Consider the following 18,278-nt stretch of genomic DNA (forward strand, 5'->3'; position numbering starts at 1 on the left):
ATAGATGTAACCAGTAAATATGTCAGAACAGGGTCTAGGGATCTGCAGAGAGTTGGTCTCCTGTTGCCCTCTCTCCCCTAAAATAATGGGGTTCCCTGCTGTCGTCACTTACGATTACCAGCCAGTCCACAGGGATTACCCAGGTCCATGTTCACTGCTAAACTTGATCAAAGTTTCCCATCTGTTACACTCTTGTAGCAACAACTCCAGCTTACAAGAAGTCAGGTTTTTGAGAGCTTACTTTTCTGCCACTCCCGTTGCTTTTTAGGGAATATACTTGAAGGTGTTCTAAACACACCCCCCCCCAAAAAAAATGGTCAAAATTTTTCATAGAAGTATTATTTGTAGTAAAGAAAAAAAAGAGTGGAAGCAAATTAAATGACCAACTATAGAGGATAAGTTTTAAAAATCATTAAATTCTATTAATGGAAGGGAATATTAAAATGTGGTCCAGAGAAACAAGCTTGAGCACACTATCAAAATGCGGATAGGCATTTAGGGAATAAAGCAAAGGAAAAATTGAGGAGAAAATGTCAGACCTTGGGTTTTGAACTTGCTCTCTTGAGACTCTATATCCAGTGCTCTGACCATAATACCACACTGGCTCTCAGTAAAGAATTGGAATGTGCATGTGCTCTAAACTAAAGAGCCAGGAGAACACGAGTTTTTAGTCCCTGATCTGTTATTAACTTCCTTTGTGAAGATATAAGTCCTCCTTTTATAAAATCAGAGCTCATAATTTGATGCTTTCTAAAGGCTCTTTCAGTTCTAAATCCTATGTTCTTATGTCTTATTTCTTTGACTTTATTGTAGACAAGGCTCTCTTACCCCTTTCTCCAAAGTCCAACCCAGTGCCAGTAGAAAACTCCTTGTTTTCTTTTTTTTTTCACTTTTATTTAGAATTTTCCTTACTAAGGACTGAAAAAAATAATTTTGAATGTAGTACAAAACATTACCATTCATCAACTCCTTGTTTTCTAGCTGAGGGAACCAAGTGAGTGGTAGAGTTTAAGTGGTTTACTCCAAATCACACAGGTTGGGAATGGTAGGGCTGGGACTGATTCATCAGTTCTTTGTAATCACCGGTGCATCCACACAGAGACTGGCAGGCTCATACCAGAGGAGGAAATAAAAGGTCGTCCGTCCTCTCTGTTTTATATCTTGTAACAAGAACGTGTTGATTAATTTAATTAAAGTGTCTGACACGCTGTATGAGTGAGTTCTTCTGCACAGCTCACTGACAGCATCAGGATCTCTTCCTTCAGCACCGGGCTCTCAGGGGACACCGCCATGTCAAGCTCAAAGTGTTCTTCCCCGATCCAGTGCAGGTGTGGAAGCAGCTCTTTTCTGAGAAGAAAATTTGTTCATTAATTGAAATTTAAACACTGAGTGGGTGGTAGGAATGATGATTTTTCTGGAGAAACTTACTTAAATGGGCTTAAATAATGGCGAGTTCACACAGTTAGATTTAACAGAGAGGGAGATGGAAATTTCCCTCTTTCTAAATAAAAGCTCGTTCCTTTGGAAATCTTGGTTGGTAGCCAACAGTCTACCTTGAAGCAAGGGAAACTACAGACTTGCTAATGTTACTGTTTGCCCGTAGACAGAATAAAACATACTTTCCCCTAACCCAGGAACATCTGTTGCCTGGTTTCACTGACAACCAGGGCAGAAAAGAGAGGAGGAGAATAAATATGAGTCGCGTGATTAGAAAATTACAAGGTCCCCAGATCGGCTCTTATCGTTCATGGAAAACTAACAATTTTAGAGGATGTACTGCAAGCCAGACAAGAATATCAAGAATCATGGTGGGGGCAAAGGGGGAAGAGAATTTGCTCTGCCCAATTCAAACATATGTAAAGAGGTCATTCATTATACCCTATTGATAGCTGATTTTTTTTTTTGAGAAACAGGTCAATGAAACAGAAGGAAAAATCCAGAAAGAGATATAGCACATATGAGAAAAGGGTTTGAAAACTCAGTACTAAAAACAGGGGGACAGAAGAAGCAAATCATTATTTAATGAAAAATTGCTAGGAAAATTGGTTAGTAGTCTGGTAAAAATGAATCCAGACTCACATTTCTCACACACCATATATTACAAGAGAAACTTAATTGAGTCAATAACTGAAATATTAGTAAAGTTATTTTAAAATAGAAGAAAGGAGAATAACATTTCTTTCAATTGCAGAGAGAAGAAACATGTTTTATTTCTTTTGAGCAAGTTGAGTAAATGATTGGGGATAATTGATGGATTTAATGGTATAGAAATGAAAAAAATTTTCCATGGCAAAAGCACTATCTTGCAAAATAAGAAGGAAAGAAACATATTAAAGGAAATCTCTGCAGTTAATACAACTATATGGCTGTTTTAAAAAATCTGACATCTGAAATTTGTAAGAAACTATACTAATTTATAAGGGTGGAAGTCCTTTCCCTAAAGGAGAGGTCAATAGACAGTTTTCATGGTGAGACAGAGTATCAATTGCAAATAGCCTCTTTTAATGATAGAAACTGACATTAAAACAATCAAGTTATTGTGATATATCCATGGAATTGGCCAAAAAGGAAAAAAATCTAATGATAAATTTAATGTTGGAGTAATTGGAGTACATAACATTAGTAGGACTATAAATTGGGAAGCAATCTTGTCATATACATTGGAGTTATAAATGGGTATACCTTTTTGACTCAAGTTGACTAAATCTGTTTTTCAAATGAATGATTTAAAATTTTAAAAAGCCTATACAACATTGAAATTATAAAAATGATCAGGGGGCAGCTGGGTGGCTCAGTGGATTGAGAGCCAGGTCTAGAGACAAGAGATCCTAGGTTCAAATCTGGCCTCCTACACTTCCTAGCTGTGTGACCCTAGGCAAGTCACTTAACCCCCATTGCCTAGCCCTTACCATTCTTCTGCCTTGGAGCCAATACACAGTATTGACTCCAAGGCAGAAGGTAAGGGTTTAAAAAATGATCAGTTTGAGAACTTTTATGAACTGATAAAGAAATACATTACCAGAACCAGGAGGACAATTTATATAAGAAGTACACACTAAAAAGAAATTTGAAAGTTATAAGAATCATAATCAATAAAGTAACCATTCATGATTCTAGAGAACTGATGATGAAATGTCATTTTTTTAAAGAAAGGTGATGGAATTAGGGTGCAGAATAAGATATATATATATATATATATATATATATATGCACATTTTGGTACACAGTCATTGTGCAAATTTGTTTTGCTTAAGCATGCATTATTTATCATAAAATGTATGGTTTTTTTCTTGATTTTTTTCCAATGGAGAGGGATATGAGAGGAAGAGAAAATATATTCCAGTTAATTTTTTTAAATCTAGCATATGGAGACTTCTGGGTTAAGATGGCTGCAGAGTAGAAGCAGAGCATTTACTCTCCTCACTACCAACTACCAGCATACCTCCAAACAACAAAAAAAACCAAATCCAGATGAATGCAGGGACCCCACAATAGGGTGCAGTATTAAAGGTATGTGGGATTTGGGCAATTCCATGCTATAAGGGGGGGAACTAGCTCCCATCAAAACACGAGCTGATCAACCCTCTCCCACCCCACCCACAGTACCAGAGGCAGAAGCTGCATATCAGAGTTAGAGCAAGTGGGGGGTGAAAAATCTAGCTCCTTGGTAGCTAACTGGCATCACCAGGAGCTTGCCCTGAGAGCAGCAAGACTTGAGATCCCAGGAGGCTGGAGAGCTCAGACCTTGGGCACAGGAGTAGGGCTGAGCTCAGTGCGCTAAGACTCAGGGGAAAACCTCAAGTGGAGGAGCAAGCATGGGCCAATTTCCAGGCTCTGTGCAGCCAACTAGGACCATGAGGGCTTGACCCTGAAAACAGCTAGACCAGAGATCTCAGGAGGCTTGGGAGTGCAGACCTTGGATGCAGGAGTGAGGCTGAGAGGGGCCCCAATAAACAGCAGGGGCTTTACAGACAGTAGAAGCCAGGAGACTCGCAAAGTAGCCTCAGACAAAAACTGCTTCTTAGCTCATACAAAGCCTTACTCAGACTTCTGGCAGAGAAAGCATAATGATGCCAAGCAAGGCCCAAGAAATAACCACAAAAAGGCAGAATTTCACAATTGGAAATTGAGGTTCAGAAATCAAATGAAATGATAAGCAAAATGAAGACCAGAAATGACCAGCTGGAAGCCATGGAGAGCCAGATAGACCAGACTGAAAAGGAAAACAAAAAGATTATAGCCAAAAACCAGTCTTTAAAGGCTAGAATTGGGCAAATAGAAGTCAATGATCTCACAAGACAACAAGAATTAATAAAGCAAAGTCAAAGGACTGACAAAATAGAAGGAAACATGAAATATCTCAATGAGAATATAATAAATCAAGAAAACAGGTCTACAAAAGACAACCTGAGAATTATTGGTCTTCCAGAAAAATCAGAGACAAATTGAAATCTAGATATCATATTACAAGAAATTATCCAAGAAAACTGCCCTGATGTCCTTAAACAAGAGGACAAAATAGACATTGAAAGAGCCCATAGAATACCATCTGCACTAAATCCTCAGAAGACAACCCCCAGGAATATAATAGCCAAATTCAAAAGCTTCCAAGTTAAGGAGAAAATATTACATGAAGCCAGAAAGAGACAATTCAGATATCAAGGAATACCAATCAGGATCACACAGGATCTGGCAGCCTCCACACTACAAGACCGCAAGGCTTGGAACATGATATTCAGAAAGGCAAGACAATTGGGTCTACAACCAAGGATCACCTACCCATCAAAACTGACTATATACTTCCAGAGGAAAGTATGGGCATTCAACAAGAAACCAAGTATTTGTACAGAAAAGACCAGGACTAAATGGAAAGTTTGATGTCCAACCATAAAAACCAAGAGAAACATGAAAAGGTAAATAAGAAAGAGTGGGGAAAGAAAGAAAACTCTTATCTTTAAATTTCCTTCTTCAAGGGCTTCAATAAGATCAAATTATTTGTATTCCTATATGGAGAAATATTGTGTGTAATTCTAAAAAATTGTACTCACTATTATAGTAATTAGAAGAATTAGTCATAGGGAGAGGTTGGAGTACCAAATAGTCTAAGATGATATGGGGGGGGGGGAAGTGTGGGAGGGGAATAGAAGATGGCACCAAGAGTAACTTGAAGGAATAAGAAAAATGGGATTATCTATACCACAGAAAGAGGGCATGGGAAGGGGAGGTGCTGAATACTATTATAAGAAGGAGAGGAAGAGAGCATTAATAGGAAATACTTAAACCTCACTCTCAGTGTAATTAATCCTGAGAGGGAAGAGTAGCTAGATCCATTGGGATATCAAATTCTATCTAACCCTATGGATAAAGACAGAAGGGGTAACCCAAGGGGGGCAGTGTGGTAGGGAATTCATAAATGGAGGGGAAGAGAGGAGGGAGGGAATTCATTAGGCCTTAAAAAATAATAAGAGGGGAAGGGAGGGGGTGGAAAGGGTAGTAAACCAAGGGAGAGGACAAGGGGGACTGATTTAAAACAACCACTGGTTTAAAAGGAAATATCATAAGAAGAAGGGGTAGAACTAGGAGAGGATACAAAAATGTTAGGGAATACACAGCTGATAATTATAAACCTGAATGTGAATGGGATGAACTCGCTCATAAAACAGAAGCAAATAGCAAAGTGGATTAAAAAACAAAATCCTATCATATGTTTTCTAGAAGAAACACACATGAGGCAGGTGAGGTGGACATACACAGGGTTAAGGTCAATGGTTGGAGCAAAGTCTTTTGGGCTTCAACTGAGAAAAAGAAGGCAGGAGTGGCAATCATGATTTCTGATAAAGCCAAAGTAAAAATAGATCTGATTAAAAGAGATAGGGAAGGTAATTACATCCTGAAAAAAAGGCAGTATAGATAATGAGGAAATAACAGTACTCAACATGCACACACTAAATGATATAGCATCCAAATTTCTAAAGGAGAAACTGGCAGAACTCAAGGAGGAAATAGATAGTAAAACTATACTAGTGGGAAATCTTAATATTCCTCTTTCAGATCTAGATAAATCAAACCAAAAAATAAACAAGAAAGAGATGAGAGGCGAATGAAATCCTAGAAAAATTAGATTTAATAGATATGTGGAGAAAAATAAATAGGGACAAAAAGGAATACACCTTCTTTTCAGCTGCACATGGTACATTCACAAAGATTGACCTTGTAATAGGGCATAGAAATATGGCAAACAAATGCAAAAGAGTAGAAATAATAAATGTAACTTTCTCAGATCATAATGCAATAAAAATAATAATCAGTAAGGGCACATGGACAGGCAAATCAAAAACTAATTAGAAATTAAATAATATGATTCTCCAAAACCAGCTAGTCAAAGAAGAAATCATAGAAACAATCAACAATTTCATTGAAGAGAATGACAATGATGAGACATCCTACCAAACTCTATGGGATGCAGCCAAGGCAGTACTCAGGGGGAAATTTATATCCTTGAGTGAATTTATTAACAAATTAGGGAGGGCAGAGATTAATGAATTGGGCATGCAATTTAAAAAACTTGAAAGCGAGCAAATTAAAAATCCCCAGATGAAAATTAAATTAGAAATACTAAAAATCAAGGGAGAAATTAGTAAATCAAAAGTAAAAGAACTATTGAATTTACAAATAAGACTAGAAGCTGGTATTTTGAAAAAAATAAATAAAATAGACAAAGTACTGGTTAATCTAATTTAAAAAAGGAAAGAAGAAAACCAAATTGACAGTATCAAAGATGAAAAGGGAGACCTCACCTCTAATGAAGAGGATATCAAGGAAATCATTAAAAACAATTTTGCCCAATTGTGGCAATAAATATAGCAATCTAGGTGATATGGATGAATATTTACAAAGACATAAATTACCTAGATTAACAGCAGAAGAAGTAGAATACTTAAATAATCCCATATCAGAAAAAGGAATTGAACAAGCCATCAAAGAACTCCCTAAGAAAAAATCCCCAGGACCAGATGGATTCACAAGTGAATTCTATCAAGCCTTCAAAGAACAACTAATTCCAATACTATACAAACTATTTGACACAATAAGCAAAGGAGTTCTATCAAATTCCTTTTATGACACAAATATGGTACTGATCCCAAAGTCAGGTAGTTCAAAAACAGAGAAAGAAAACTACAGACGAATCTCCCTAATGAACATATATGCAAAAATCTCAAACAGAATACTAGCAAAAAGACTCCAGCAAGTGATCACAAGGGCCATTCACTATGATCAGGTGGGATTTATACCAGAAATGCAAGGATGGTTCAACATTAGGAAAACCATTCACATAATTGACCATATCAACAAGCAAACCAACAAAAACCAGATGGTTATCTCAATAGATGCTAAAAAAGCAACACCCGTTCCTACTGAAGACACTAGAAAGTTTAGGAATAGAAAGACCTGTCCTAAAAATTATAAATGGTATATATCTAAAACCTTCAACAAGTATCATATGCAATGGGGATAAATTAGAAGCCTTCCCAATAAGACAAGGCGTGAAACAAGGATCCCATTGTCACCTCTATTATTTAACATTGTACTGGAAACACTAGTATTAGCAATTAGAGAAGAAAAAGAAATTGAAGGTATTAAAATAGGCAATGAGGAGACCAAGCTATCACTCTTTGTAGACAATATGATGGTCTACTTTAAAAATCCTAGAGAATCAACTAAAAAGATAGTGGAAATAATCAACAACTTTAGCAAAGTTGCAGAATACAAAATAAACACACATAAATCGTCAGCATTTCTATATATTTCCAACACATCACAACAGCAAGAGTTAGAAAGAGAAACACCATTTAAAATTACCCTAGACAATATAAAATACTTAGGAATCTATCTGCCAAGACAAACACAGGAATTATACGAACATAATTACAAAACCCTTTCCACACAATTAAAACTAGATCTAAACTACTGGAAAAAACATTGAGTGCTCATGGGTAGGATGAGCTAACATAATAAAAATGACCATCCTACCCAAATTAATTTATCTATTTAGTGCTATACCTATCAAACTACCAAAAAAACCTTTTTACTGAATTAGAAAAAACTATAACAAACTTCATAAGGAAGAACAAAAAAAAAAGAATATCAAGGGAAATTATGAAAAAAAATATGAAGGACGGTGGCCTAGCAGTACCAGATCTTAAACAGTACTATAAAGCAGTAGTTATCAAAACAATATGCTACTGGCAAAGAGACAGAAAGGAGGATCAGTGGAATAGACTAGGGGTAAGTGACCTCAGCAAGACAGTCTTTGATAAACCTAAAGAACCCAGCTTTGGGGACAACAACCTACTATTTGACAAAAACTGCTGGGAAAATTGGAAAATGATATGGGAGAGATTGGGCCTGGATCAACATCTCACACCCTATACCAAGATAAATGATTTGAATATAAAGAAGGAAACTATAAGTAAATTGGGTGAGCACAGAATAGTGCTTGTCAGATCTATGGGAATTGAAAAATTTTTAAACTAAGCAAGAGTTAGAAAAAATCAGAAAATGTAAAATAAATAATTTTGACTACATCAAACTAAAAAGTTTTGTACAGACAGAACCAATGCTACCAAAATTAGAAGGGAAGCAACAAATTGGGAAAAAATCTTTATAACAAAAAACTCAGATAAAGGTCTAGTTACTCAAATATACAAGGAGCTAAATCAATTGTACAAAAAATCAAGCCATCTCCCAATCGATAAATGGGCAAGGGACATGAATAGGCAATTTTCAGATAAAGAAATCAAAACTATCAATAAGCACACGAGAAAGTGTTCTAAATCTCTAATAATTAGAGAAATGCAAATCAAAACAATTCTGAGATATCACCTCACACCTAGCAGATTGGCTAAAATGAAAGAAGGGGAGAGTAATGAATGTTGGAAGGGATGTGGCAAAATTGGGACATTAATGCATTGCTGGTAGAGTTGTGAACTGATCCAACCATTCTGGATGGCAATTTGGAACTATGCCCAAAGGGCTTTAAAAGACTATCTGCCTTTTGATCCAGCCATAGCACTGCTTGGATTATACCACAAAGAGATAATAAGGAAAAAGACTTGTACAAAAATATTTATAGCCACGCTCTTTATGGTGGCAAAAAATTGGAAAATGAGAGAATGTCCTTCGATTGGGGAATGGCAGAACAAATTGTGGTATCTGTTTGTGATGGAATACTATTGTGCTAAAAGGAATAAAGAAATGGAGGAATTCCATGTGAACTGGAATGACCTCCAGGAATTGATGCAGAGTGTAAGGAGTAGATCCAGGAGAACATTGTACACAGAGACTGATACACTGTGGTACATTTGAACATAACGGACTTCTCTACTAGCAGCAATGCAAAGATCCAGAGCAAGGCTGAGGGACTTATGAGAAAGAAAACTAGCCACATTCAAAGGAAGAAATGTGGGAGGAGAAACACAGAAGTAAAACAACTGCTTGAATACATGGGCTGATGGGTTGTAGACACTGAACAATAACTCTAATCCAACTATCAATAATATGGAATTAAGTCTTGATCAATGACACATGTAAAATCCAGTGGAATTGTGCATCAGCTAAGGGGGGTTAGGGAGTTTTGGGAAGAGGGATAGACCATGAAATATGTAACTATGGGAAAATATTCAAAATAAAAATTAAAAATAAATAAAATAAATAAAATCTAGCATATGTTTATAACATAAAAACATCCTAAATCTGAAAGTGACAAAAAAGAAAATAAAACTTTCCTGTAAAAAAGTGTTCATAGTTCTTTATTTGAAAAGAAAAACTGGTTTAAAAAACCCTTTAAGTCAAATAATTAGAAAATTACTAAATAAAATTCCAACAAAATAATATTAAAATGTCGATGTAATAGAATACTGTCATAAATTACAAATATGAATTTGATAACAATTTGCTAATTTGATAAATTTTTTTTTAGACCCTTAACTTCGGTGTATTGTCTCATAGGTGGAAGAGTAGTAAAGGTGGGCAATGGGGGTCAAGTGACTTGCCCAGGGTCACACAGCTGGGAAGTGGTTGATAAATTTTTATTAAGTATTTACTATGTAGAAAACACTGTACTAAGCCCTAGGAATGTAAAAATAAAAATGAAACTATACTTGCCTTCAAGGAGTTTATAGTCTACTTCCCCATGAAGACTATAAACAAATATTAAAAGATATAAAAATTATGATAGTAGATAGGGAAGATAGCAGAATTAGAATAATATTTTTTAATTTTATTGAGTCAATTAAAAATAATTGAAAATACCAAATCTCAAGAAGTCCAGAAGGCTACAAGGCATGAGAAGGAAATACAAAACTAATTTCTTGCTAATGGCCATCAGTACTATGTGATCCTTCTCTCATATAACCCCAAAAGAACTAGACTAGGGGGAAACGTATGCATACTCCCAAGAACCACTTCCTTTGCCATCATGTGCAGCAACATATCTTCTTTTGAGGTTCACTCCATTCTTAGTCATCCTGTCCAACTCATTATTTGTCATCGGCCAAACTCTCTAGGCCATTCTAACTCTTTTCTCTAGGAGTTCTTCTTCCTTTCACAGTCTTCTTCCTCATTCCAAACTCTGCTTTCAAAATGGTGGCTTACAGATACATGCCTATGACCTCTCAGACCTCCTCACCTTCCAGGTCATCAACCTCTTAAATTTCCCTAATTCATTTTCATTCTGCCTCAACCACATAAAGGAATGGTCATACTTTTCGCCTGACCATTACTTATAATACAGAACCCTGAAATTCTTCTCTCTAAACATAATATTCTGGCCTTTAATCTCTCTTCCTGCCTGATCCCTCCTAAATTTATTCTTTGTCCTTAACATGACCATCAGTTCCTCCATCTATTTCTGTCATTCCAGTCTTTCGCTCATGTCCAGGCCTCTCTTCTCTCCTTTCATAATCTTAATCCTATGATCTACAAATTCAACCCCATACTATCAACCAATCTTAAAATATTTTGTTCCCTTGTCTCATTGCCAGTCATATTTTGCCAGGCTCCTATCATATCATCTTCTCTTATCCTGCTCATGTATGGAGTAGGAGAGTTACTAGTGAAAGTCACTCAAGCTTCACTACAAATTTATGTTATATAATCTCAATTGGCCCTTCCTCATTGTAGTGTCTTAATCCCTCCCCTCTCTTTTCCTTCCTATTTACTCTTTCCCCCACTCTTCATAGTAGCTATTCCAAATCTCTTTTATCTTCAGACATATAATCTTTTTCCTACTTTCTATCAATAAAGGATTCTATCTTATACCTTTTAAAGTAAATAAAAGCTCTCTATTCCTCCTGAGTTCTCTCTTCTCCTTAACTCCATATGTCAAAACCTCTCTTATTCTCTTTTCCTTTCCTTTATACACTAGTGGAAAGTTGGGCCTTTTCTTGTGAAGGCTACACCCTCCATTTGTGTTCCTAATCTAAATAGGTGTGCTGGAACCAGTTCTAACTAAAAAATAAAAGTCTCTGATCTATAGTGATAGCTGAGGCATTTATACCTCAGATATCACTACAGAGCAGAGTTGGATTTTTTTTTGTTGTTGATTGTCTAGACATGAAAAAGTGTTAATAATTATAAAATATGTACATTCTTTTTTTTAATTTCTGAGAGCCTGGTTGTTAAGCATTGACAAACACATCTCTGTATTGCTCTATAAACTTTGCTTGAGCTCACTAGTGTTATATTCATAACCTGGGAAATGATGGATGCCACCTTTGAATGACAGGGAAGGCAGTTGGAAGACACGGAATTTTCCCAGGTGCCATGAGCCAGGGGCAAACATTGTTTGGCCTGACAGTATAAATACCCCTGACAGACACTTGGAAGAGGTCCCTTTAGGTCTTTCTAGATCTCTAGGTCTCTCTAGGTCTCTGGACTGGGAAATCTCTGAGTGGGTGGTGAAGGGAGGCAGGGAGGTCTATGAAGAAGAGGATAGGAAGAATCTGAATATTTCCTGAAGACTGTGAGACCTAGTGAATCACCACACACTGGTAGTGAGAAAGCTAAGAGAATAAGATCACCAACACAGCTGCATTATTAGCAGTCCCTATTCTCTGGCTTGGCTGTGGCCAGGCTGGGCCAGAGGTATAGTGGAGAATAAATCTCCAGCTTCTACTAAATCAGTGGCCTCCAGTCCTGATTGTCAACTAGTTATAGATATTAGGTTGATAGGGTCTCCAATCCCCATTCCTTGTCCTGTTTATCCTTTCCCTGATTATAGAAAAAGAGAGTTTAACAAGTACCTTCCTGAGTGGTCGTTATATCATGACCCTTGGGGAAGGAGTCAACGCAGTCAGATACCAAACATAATCCAAGGCAAATCAAAGCTCTATATTAATCTATCCAACCCCAGGTTGGACCTGGAAAGGTTATCCATCCATCTAACCTCTCGGGGGTCCTCCCTGGGCAACTGTTAGAGAAAAGGGGAAATTATAACAACTATCAAGGGTGATCGGGGTTGGTGTTCCTCCATCATCTGCAGCTAGGGAGAATACATAGATACATTCATATCACTGTATATCTATATCTCCTTAGGACCCCCCTTTTTGTTTATAACACTAGGAATGAAGTAGAAAGCTCAGGGAATGAAGTCATCACCAGAATTGAGGCCATGTGACTAGAGGTTATTAAAAATAATAAGAATAAATAGCATTACATGTGAAATTTATATCATATCTCAGGGAGGGGGAGAATTTGGCTCAGATTTAAAAACAAACAAAAAAACAACAAAAAGAGGTTTAAAATTGTTTTTACATGTAATTGAGGAAAAAATAAAGTATTTTAAAAAAGAATAAATGGCATTTGCATAGCACTTTAAAGTTTGCAAAGTATTTTACATTCATTGTCTAATATGAACCTCATAACTCTGGTGTCTCCATCTCTTCAGCCTCTACCTATGATTCTTTTCTAGGCAGATGCACTCTAGACTTGTTCTACTATGCTCTAGGTCTCCATTGTGAAGTCTCACTGAAATTCTGGAATTCACAAATTGGAAGTATCCTCTGTTCCTCTAATTGGATGCCAGTCCTAGAACCACCATTTAAGGAGGGCGCCCAGGCCAGCCATGTCTTCATTCCTCTCTAGGCTACACTCCTTATTTCTTCTACATTAATTTCTCCTTCCTGCCCCCTTCTCTGCTTTCCAGCCCCCTTTTATAAATTGTCTTCCTCCAATAGAATATAAACCCCTTGAGGGCAGGGAATGTCTTTCTTTCTGCTTGTTCTATATTCCCAATAGACTGGCATATAGTAAGAGCTTAATAAATGTTTGTTGATTGAAGAAAATCTTGGTCCAGAACTAAGGGGGAAATCTCCCCCAATCAGTAGTTTTTAGTTCTTGATCCCCAGTTTAGGGAGGAAATTGAAAAATCTAAGAATGATGACTGAAAAAGTTGTGATATCTGATGGAATACTATTGTCCTATAAAAATGATAAAGCAAATGGTTTCCTTTTACTTGTCATTCAAAACACACTTCCATATTGGTCACTGTTGTAAGAGTAAACTCATACATAACTCAAACCCCCAAATAAAACCATAAATACACTGATATAAGACGACTCCAATAGTTCTTTCTCTGAAGGTGGAGAGCATTCCCCATTATAAGTCTTTCAGGATTGTCCTGGATCATTGCATTGCTAACAATAGGCAAGTTTTCACAGATAATCATACTCCAATATTGTTGTTATTGTGTACAATGTTCTCCCAGTTCAGCTTATTTCACTCTGCATCAGTTCCTGCAGATCTTTCCAGCTTTTTCAGAAATCATCTTGCTTATCATTTCTTATAGCACAACATTATTCTATCACCAACATGTACCACAATTTGTTCAGCCATTCCCCAACTGATGAACATCCACTCAGTCTCCAATTTTTGGCCAATACAAAAAGCCCTGCTATAAATATTTTTGTACAAGTAGGTCCTTTCCTCTTTTTTAATTACCTCTTTGGGATACAGGCCCAGTAGTGGTATTATCAGATCAAAGGGTATGCACAGCTTTAAAACCCTTTGGGCATAGTTCCAAATAAAGCATATAGTTTCAGAAAAACTTGGGAAAATTTAAGTGAACTGATGCAAAATGAAGTGAGCAAAACCAGGAGAACAATGCACCCAGTAACTGCAATATTATAAAGATAATCAACTATGAAAGACAGTTACTCTGATCAATACAATTATTCACAACAATTTCACAAGACTCATGATAAAAAATGCTATCTACCTCTAGAGAGAGAACTGATAAACTCGGAGTACAGACTGAAACAGATTTTTTCACTTTTTTCTTGGTTTTGGATTTTTTTTTTTGCAACAAGGTTAATATGGACATCTGTTTTGCATGACTTCACATATATAATGGGTATTGTAATGTTTGCCTTCTCAATAAGTGGAGAAGGAGCTGGAGGAAGAGAATTTGGGACTCATTTTAAAAATAAATGTTAAAAAAAGAAAAAGAAAAACATGAAGGTACATATGGAAAGAAACACTACTTTTGTAAATTAATCTTTTATGCCACACTCATTTTTTTAAAAAGCATCATGTCATCAAATTTAACAGAAATGTCTGAATTTACATTAATAAAATACAGTAGGAATAGGGGAAAAAGGAAAAATCTGGTCATATTTGAAAAAGGGCCTCTGAGACAGAGAGGGAACTGCAGTTCATGCCATAGAAGGAACAGCTGATAAATCTGGTGAAGTTTATTTAGCCTGAAGAAAAGAAGAAAAGACCTAAAGGGAAACATCATAGTTATTTTCAAAGATTAAATCCTTGACCTGTTTGGCCTCAGAGGAAGAGCCAGAAGCAGTGGAAAAGTTTGCAGAGAGTCAGATTCCAGTTTGATGTAAGGAAAAACTTCTCAACAATTAGAACTATTCAAAGTGAAATAGGCAGGCTGTCTGAGTAGGAATGGGTTCTTCCTCCCAGCAAAGAATAGATGGCCACTTGCCTTAATGTAGAGAGTAATCTGACTATTGATTTCTAAGATTCTGTAATTCTGAGAGGCCTCAGGGGCCAGCTCCAAAGGAGGAGAAACCTTTCCTGATTGCTGCCAGGGTTCTCTCTGATCTTGACCTTGAGCAAGTCCCTCCCTGCCACATCTTCATAATTTCACTTTCTGTGGTCAGCACCACCTCCCTTGATACCCAGCCCAGAGTCTCCGCTGCTCAAGCCGGATGGACACTGGCCAGCTGTAGAATAAGGGGGGTTGCATATATAGACTTCTATAACAGGATAACAGTAAAACAGTATTTCAATTCAATTAAACAAGCTTTACTAAGTGCCTACTGTGGCTGGAGATAATGAGGACAAAATGAAATAGTCTCTACCCCCAAGCATAAATTCTTCTAAGTAGATACAGAATATATTCAAATAATTATAAACTTTATACAAAGTAATACAAGGTGACTTCAAGAAAGGTAGAATGCTAACAACTGGAGAGAATCAGGAAAAGTCCTCATATAGCTAGAATGGAATACCTGAATGGTGCTTTGAAGGAAACTAGGTAGTCTACGAAGCAGAGGCAAGAAGCAAGTGTATTCTAGAAGCAGGAGACTAGTTCTGCAAAGGCACTGAAACTGGAGGGGCAACTAGACGCTTTAGTACAGTACTGGGCTTAGAGTCAAGAAAACTGATCTTCCTCAGTTCAAGTCCTGCCTCAGATACTTCCTACCTATGTGATCCTAGCCAAGACACTTAATCCTGTTTTCCTGAGTATCCTCATCTGTAAAATGAGCTGGAGAAGGACATGACAAATCATTCCAGTATCTCTGCCAAGAAAACCCCTATTTTGACTAGAATGGAGAGAGAATAAACAGAAATAGTATAAAATGAGATTGAAAAGGGATGCAGAAAGCAGACTCCAGAGAGCCTTAAACATTGGTTTCAGGAACATCTCTTTTATAATAGAGACAATAGGGTGCCATTGAAGATTTTAAAATAGGGGGTGACACGATCTGATCTTATTTTTAGGAATATCAGTTTGACAATTCTTGGGAGAATGGTTGAAGAAAGGAAAGATTGGAAGTAGGGAGACAAGTCAAGAGGCTGTTATAATTGTTCACACAAGAAATGATATAGGCCTGAAAAAGGGTCAAGGTGAGTATAAAGAAGAGATAAAGATGTAAGAGACATTGTGGAGGTAGAAACAATAAGACTTGGCAACTGACTGGATGTTGGGTTTGAGAGAGAAGTCAAGGGTGCCTTTGGGGTTATGAATCTGAGTTTCTGGAAAGATGGCAGTGCCACCCACAGAAATACAGAAATTTGGAGGAAGGTTGTATTGGGGGGAAATAAAAAATAATTCCATTTTGGTATATTGCCTTTGGATTAAGTTCCTATATGATATCCATGAGGAAATATCCAATAAGTAGTTGCTAATATAATGGGACTGGAATTCTGGAGAGGAATAAGGAAATCTGAGAGTCATTTCTATAAGTTGAACCCATGAAAATTGATGAGATTGCTAATGAAGAGAATGTAGGGAGAGAAAACTAAATCATCCAGGACAAAATCTTGGGGAATGTCATACTTAGTAAATGGGAGGAGAAAAATGAACAAGCAAAGGAGAACTAGAAGGATTGGTGAGAGAAATAAGAAGAAAATCAAGAGATAGCTGTGTCAAAAAAAAGGGGGGGACAGAGTTTCCACGAGGAAAAGGTAATTAAAAGTTTTCAAAGCTATAGAGAAGTCAAGAAGGATGAGAATTTTTTAAAAGATCCTTTAGATCTAGCATTTTGTTAATCATTATTAAGTTTAGAGAGAGTAGTTTGAGTTGAGAATTAGTCAGAAATAAAATTGATAAGCTTTGAGAAATGAGTAGGAGATGAGGAAATGGAGGCAACAAATTTGGACAATCTTTTTCTAGGAGTTTGACCATGACTGAAAAAGAGAAAATATATAGGACAACAGTTTGAAGGGATGGCAGAGTAAAGCAAGTTTCTTCAGGATTGAAGAGACCTAGGTATGTTTAAATGCAGCAGAAAATGAGCCATTGAATGGAGAGATGTTAAAGATGAAAGGAAAAGAGTGAATGATTGATTAAGGTGTAGATGGCGGCAGAGTAAGGAGCAGCACTGCTCGAATTCTCCTAACCGAAGCATACAGGACTCCTAAAGGGGACATAAAAACAAATCCAGACGAACGAAGGGACCCTACAACAGGGCGCAGCATTGAAGGTACATGGAATCGGGGCATTTCCACGCTATAAAGCTATCACTCTTTGCAGACAATATGATGGTCTACTTAAAAAATCCTAGAGAATCAACTAAAAAGATAGTGGAAATAATCAACAACTTTAGCAAAGTTGCAGGATACAAAATAAATGCACATAAATCATCAGCATTTCTATATATTTCCAACACATTAGAGCAGCAAGAGTTAGAAAGAGAAACACCATTTAAAATCACCCTAGACAATATAAAATACTTGGGAATCTATCTACCAAAACAAACACAGCAATTATATGAAAACAACTACAAAACACTTTCCAGACAAATAAAACTGGATCTCAACAATTGGAAAGCCATTGATTGCTCATGGGTAGGACGAGCTAACATAATAAAAATGACCATTCTACCCAAATTAATTTACCTATTTAGCGCCATACCTATCAAATTAAAAAGCTTTTTTACTGAATTAGGAAAAACTATAACAAATTTCATTTGGAATAACAAAAGATCAAGAATATCAAGGGAAATAATGAAAAAAAATGTGAAGGAAGGAGGCCTAGCAGTACCAGATATTAAACTATACTATAAAGCAGCAGTCATCAAAACAATATGGTACTGGCTAAGAGACAGAGGGGAGGATCAGTGGAATAGACTTGGGGTAAATGACATCAGCAAGACAGTGTATGATAAACCCAAAGAGCCCAACTTTTGGGACATGAATCCACTATTTGACAAAAATTGATGGGGAATTTGGAAAACTATATGGGAGAGATTAGGTTTAGATCAACATCTCACACCCTACACCAAGATAAATTCAGAATGGGTGAATGACTTGAATATAAAGAGGGAAACTATAAATAAGTTAAGTGAACACAGAATAGTATGCTTGTCAGATATCTGGGAAAGGAAAGACTTTAAAACCAAGCAAGAGTTAGAGAAAATTACAAAATGTAAATTAAATGGTTTTGATTATACTAAGCTAAAAAGCTTTTGTACAAACAAAAACAATGTAGTCAAAATCAGAAGGGAAACAACAAATTGGGAAAAAATCTTTATAAC

The 18,278-nt window shown here is 36.6% G+C and overlaps 1 protein-coding gene across 1 annotated transcript in view; it reads right to left on the minus strand.

Moving 5' to 3' along the window:
* Positions 1–1,190: 1,190 nt before the first annotated feature.
* The window catches only part of LIPG (lipase G, endothelial type), a 191,296-nt gene continuing 174,208 nt past the window's right edge, over positions 1,191–18,278 (minus strand). Inside the window, exon 4 of the mRNA XM_044681618.1 lies at positions 1,191–1,342. Within this exon, the coding sequence (XP_044537553.1) occupies positions 1,191–1,342 (152 nt within the window). The remainder of the gene's footprint in view (positions 1,343–18,278) is intronic.

The sequence above is a fragment of the Gracilinanus agilis genome, chromosome 1, assembly GCF_016433145.1.
Source record: "Gracilinanus agilis isolate LMUSP501 chromosome 1, AgileGrace, whole genome shotgun sequence".
Classification (NCBI taxonomy): Eukaryota; Metazoa; Chordata; class Mammalia; order Didelphimorphia; family Didelphidae; genus Gracilinanus; species Gracilinanus agilis.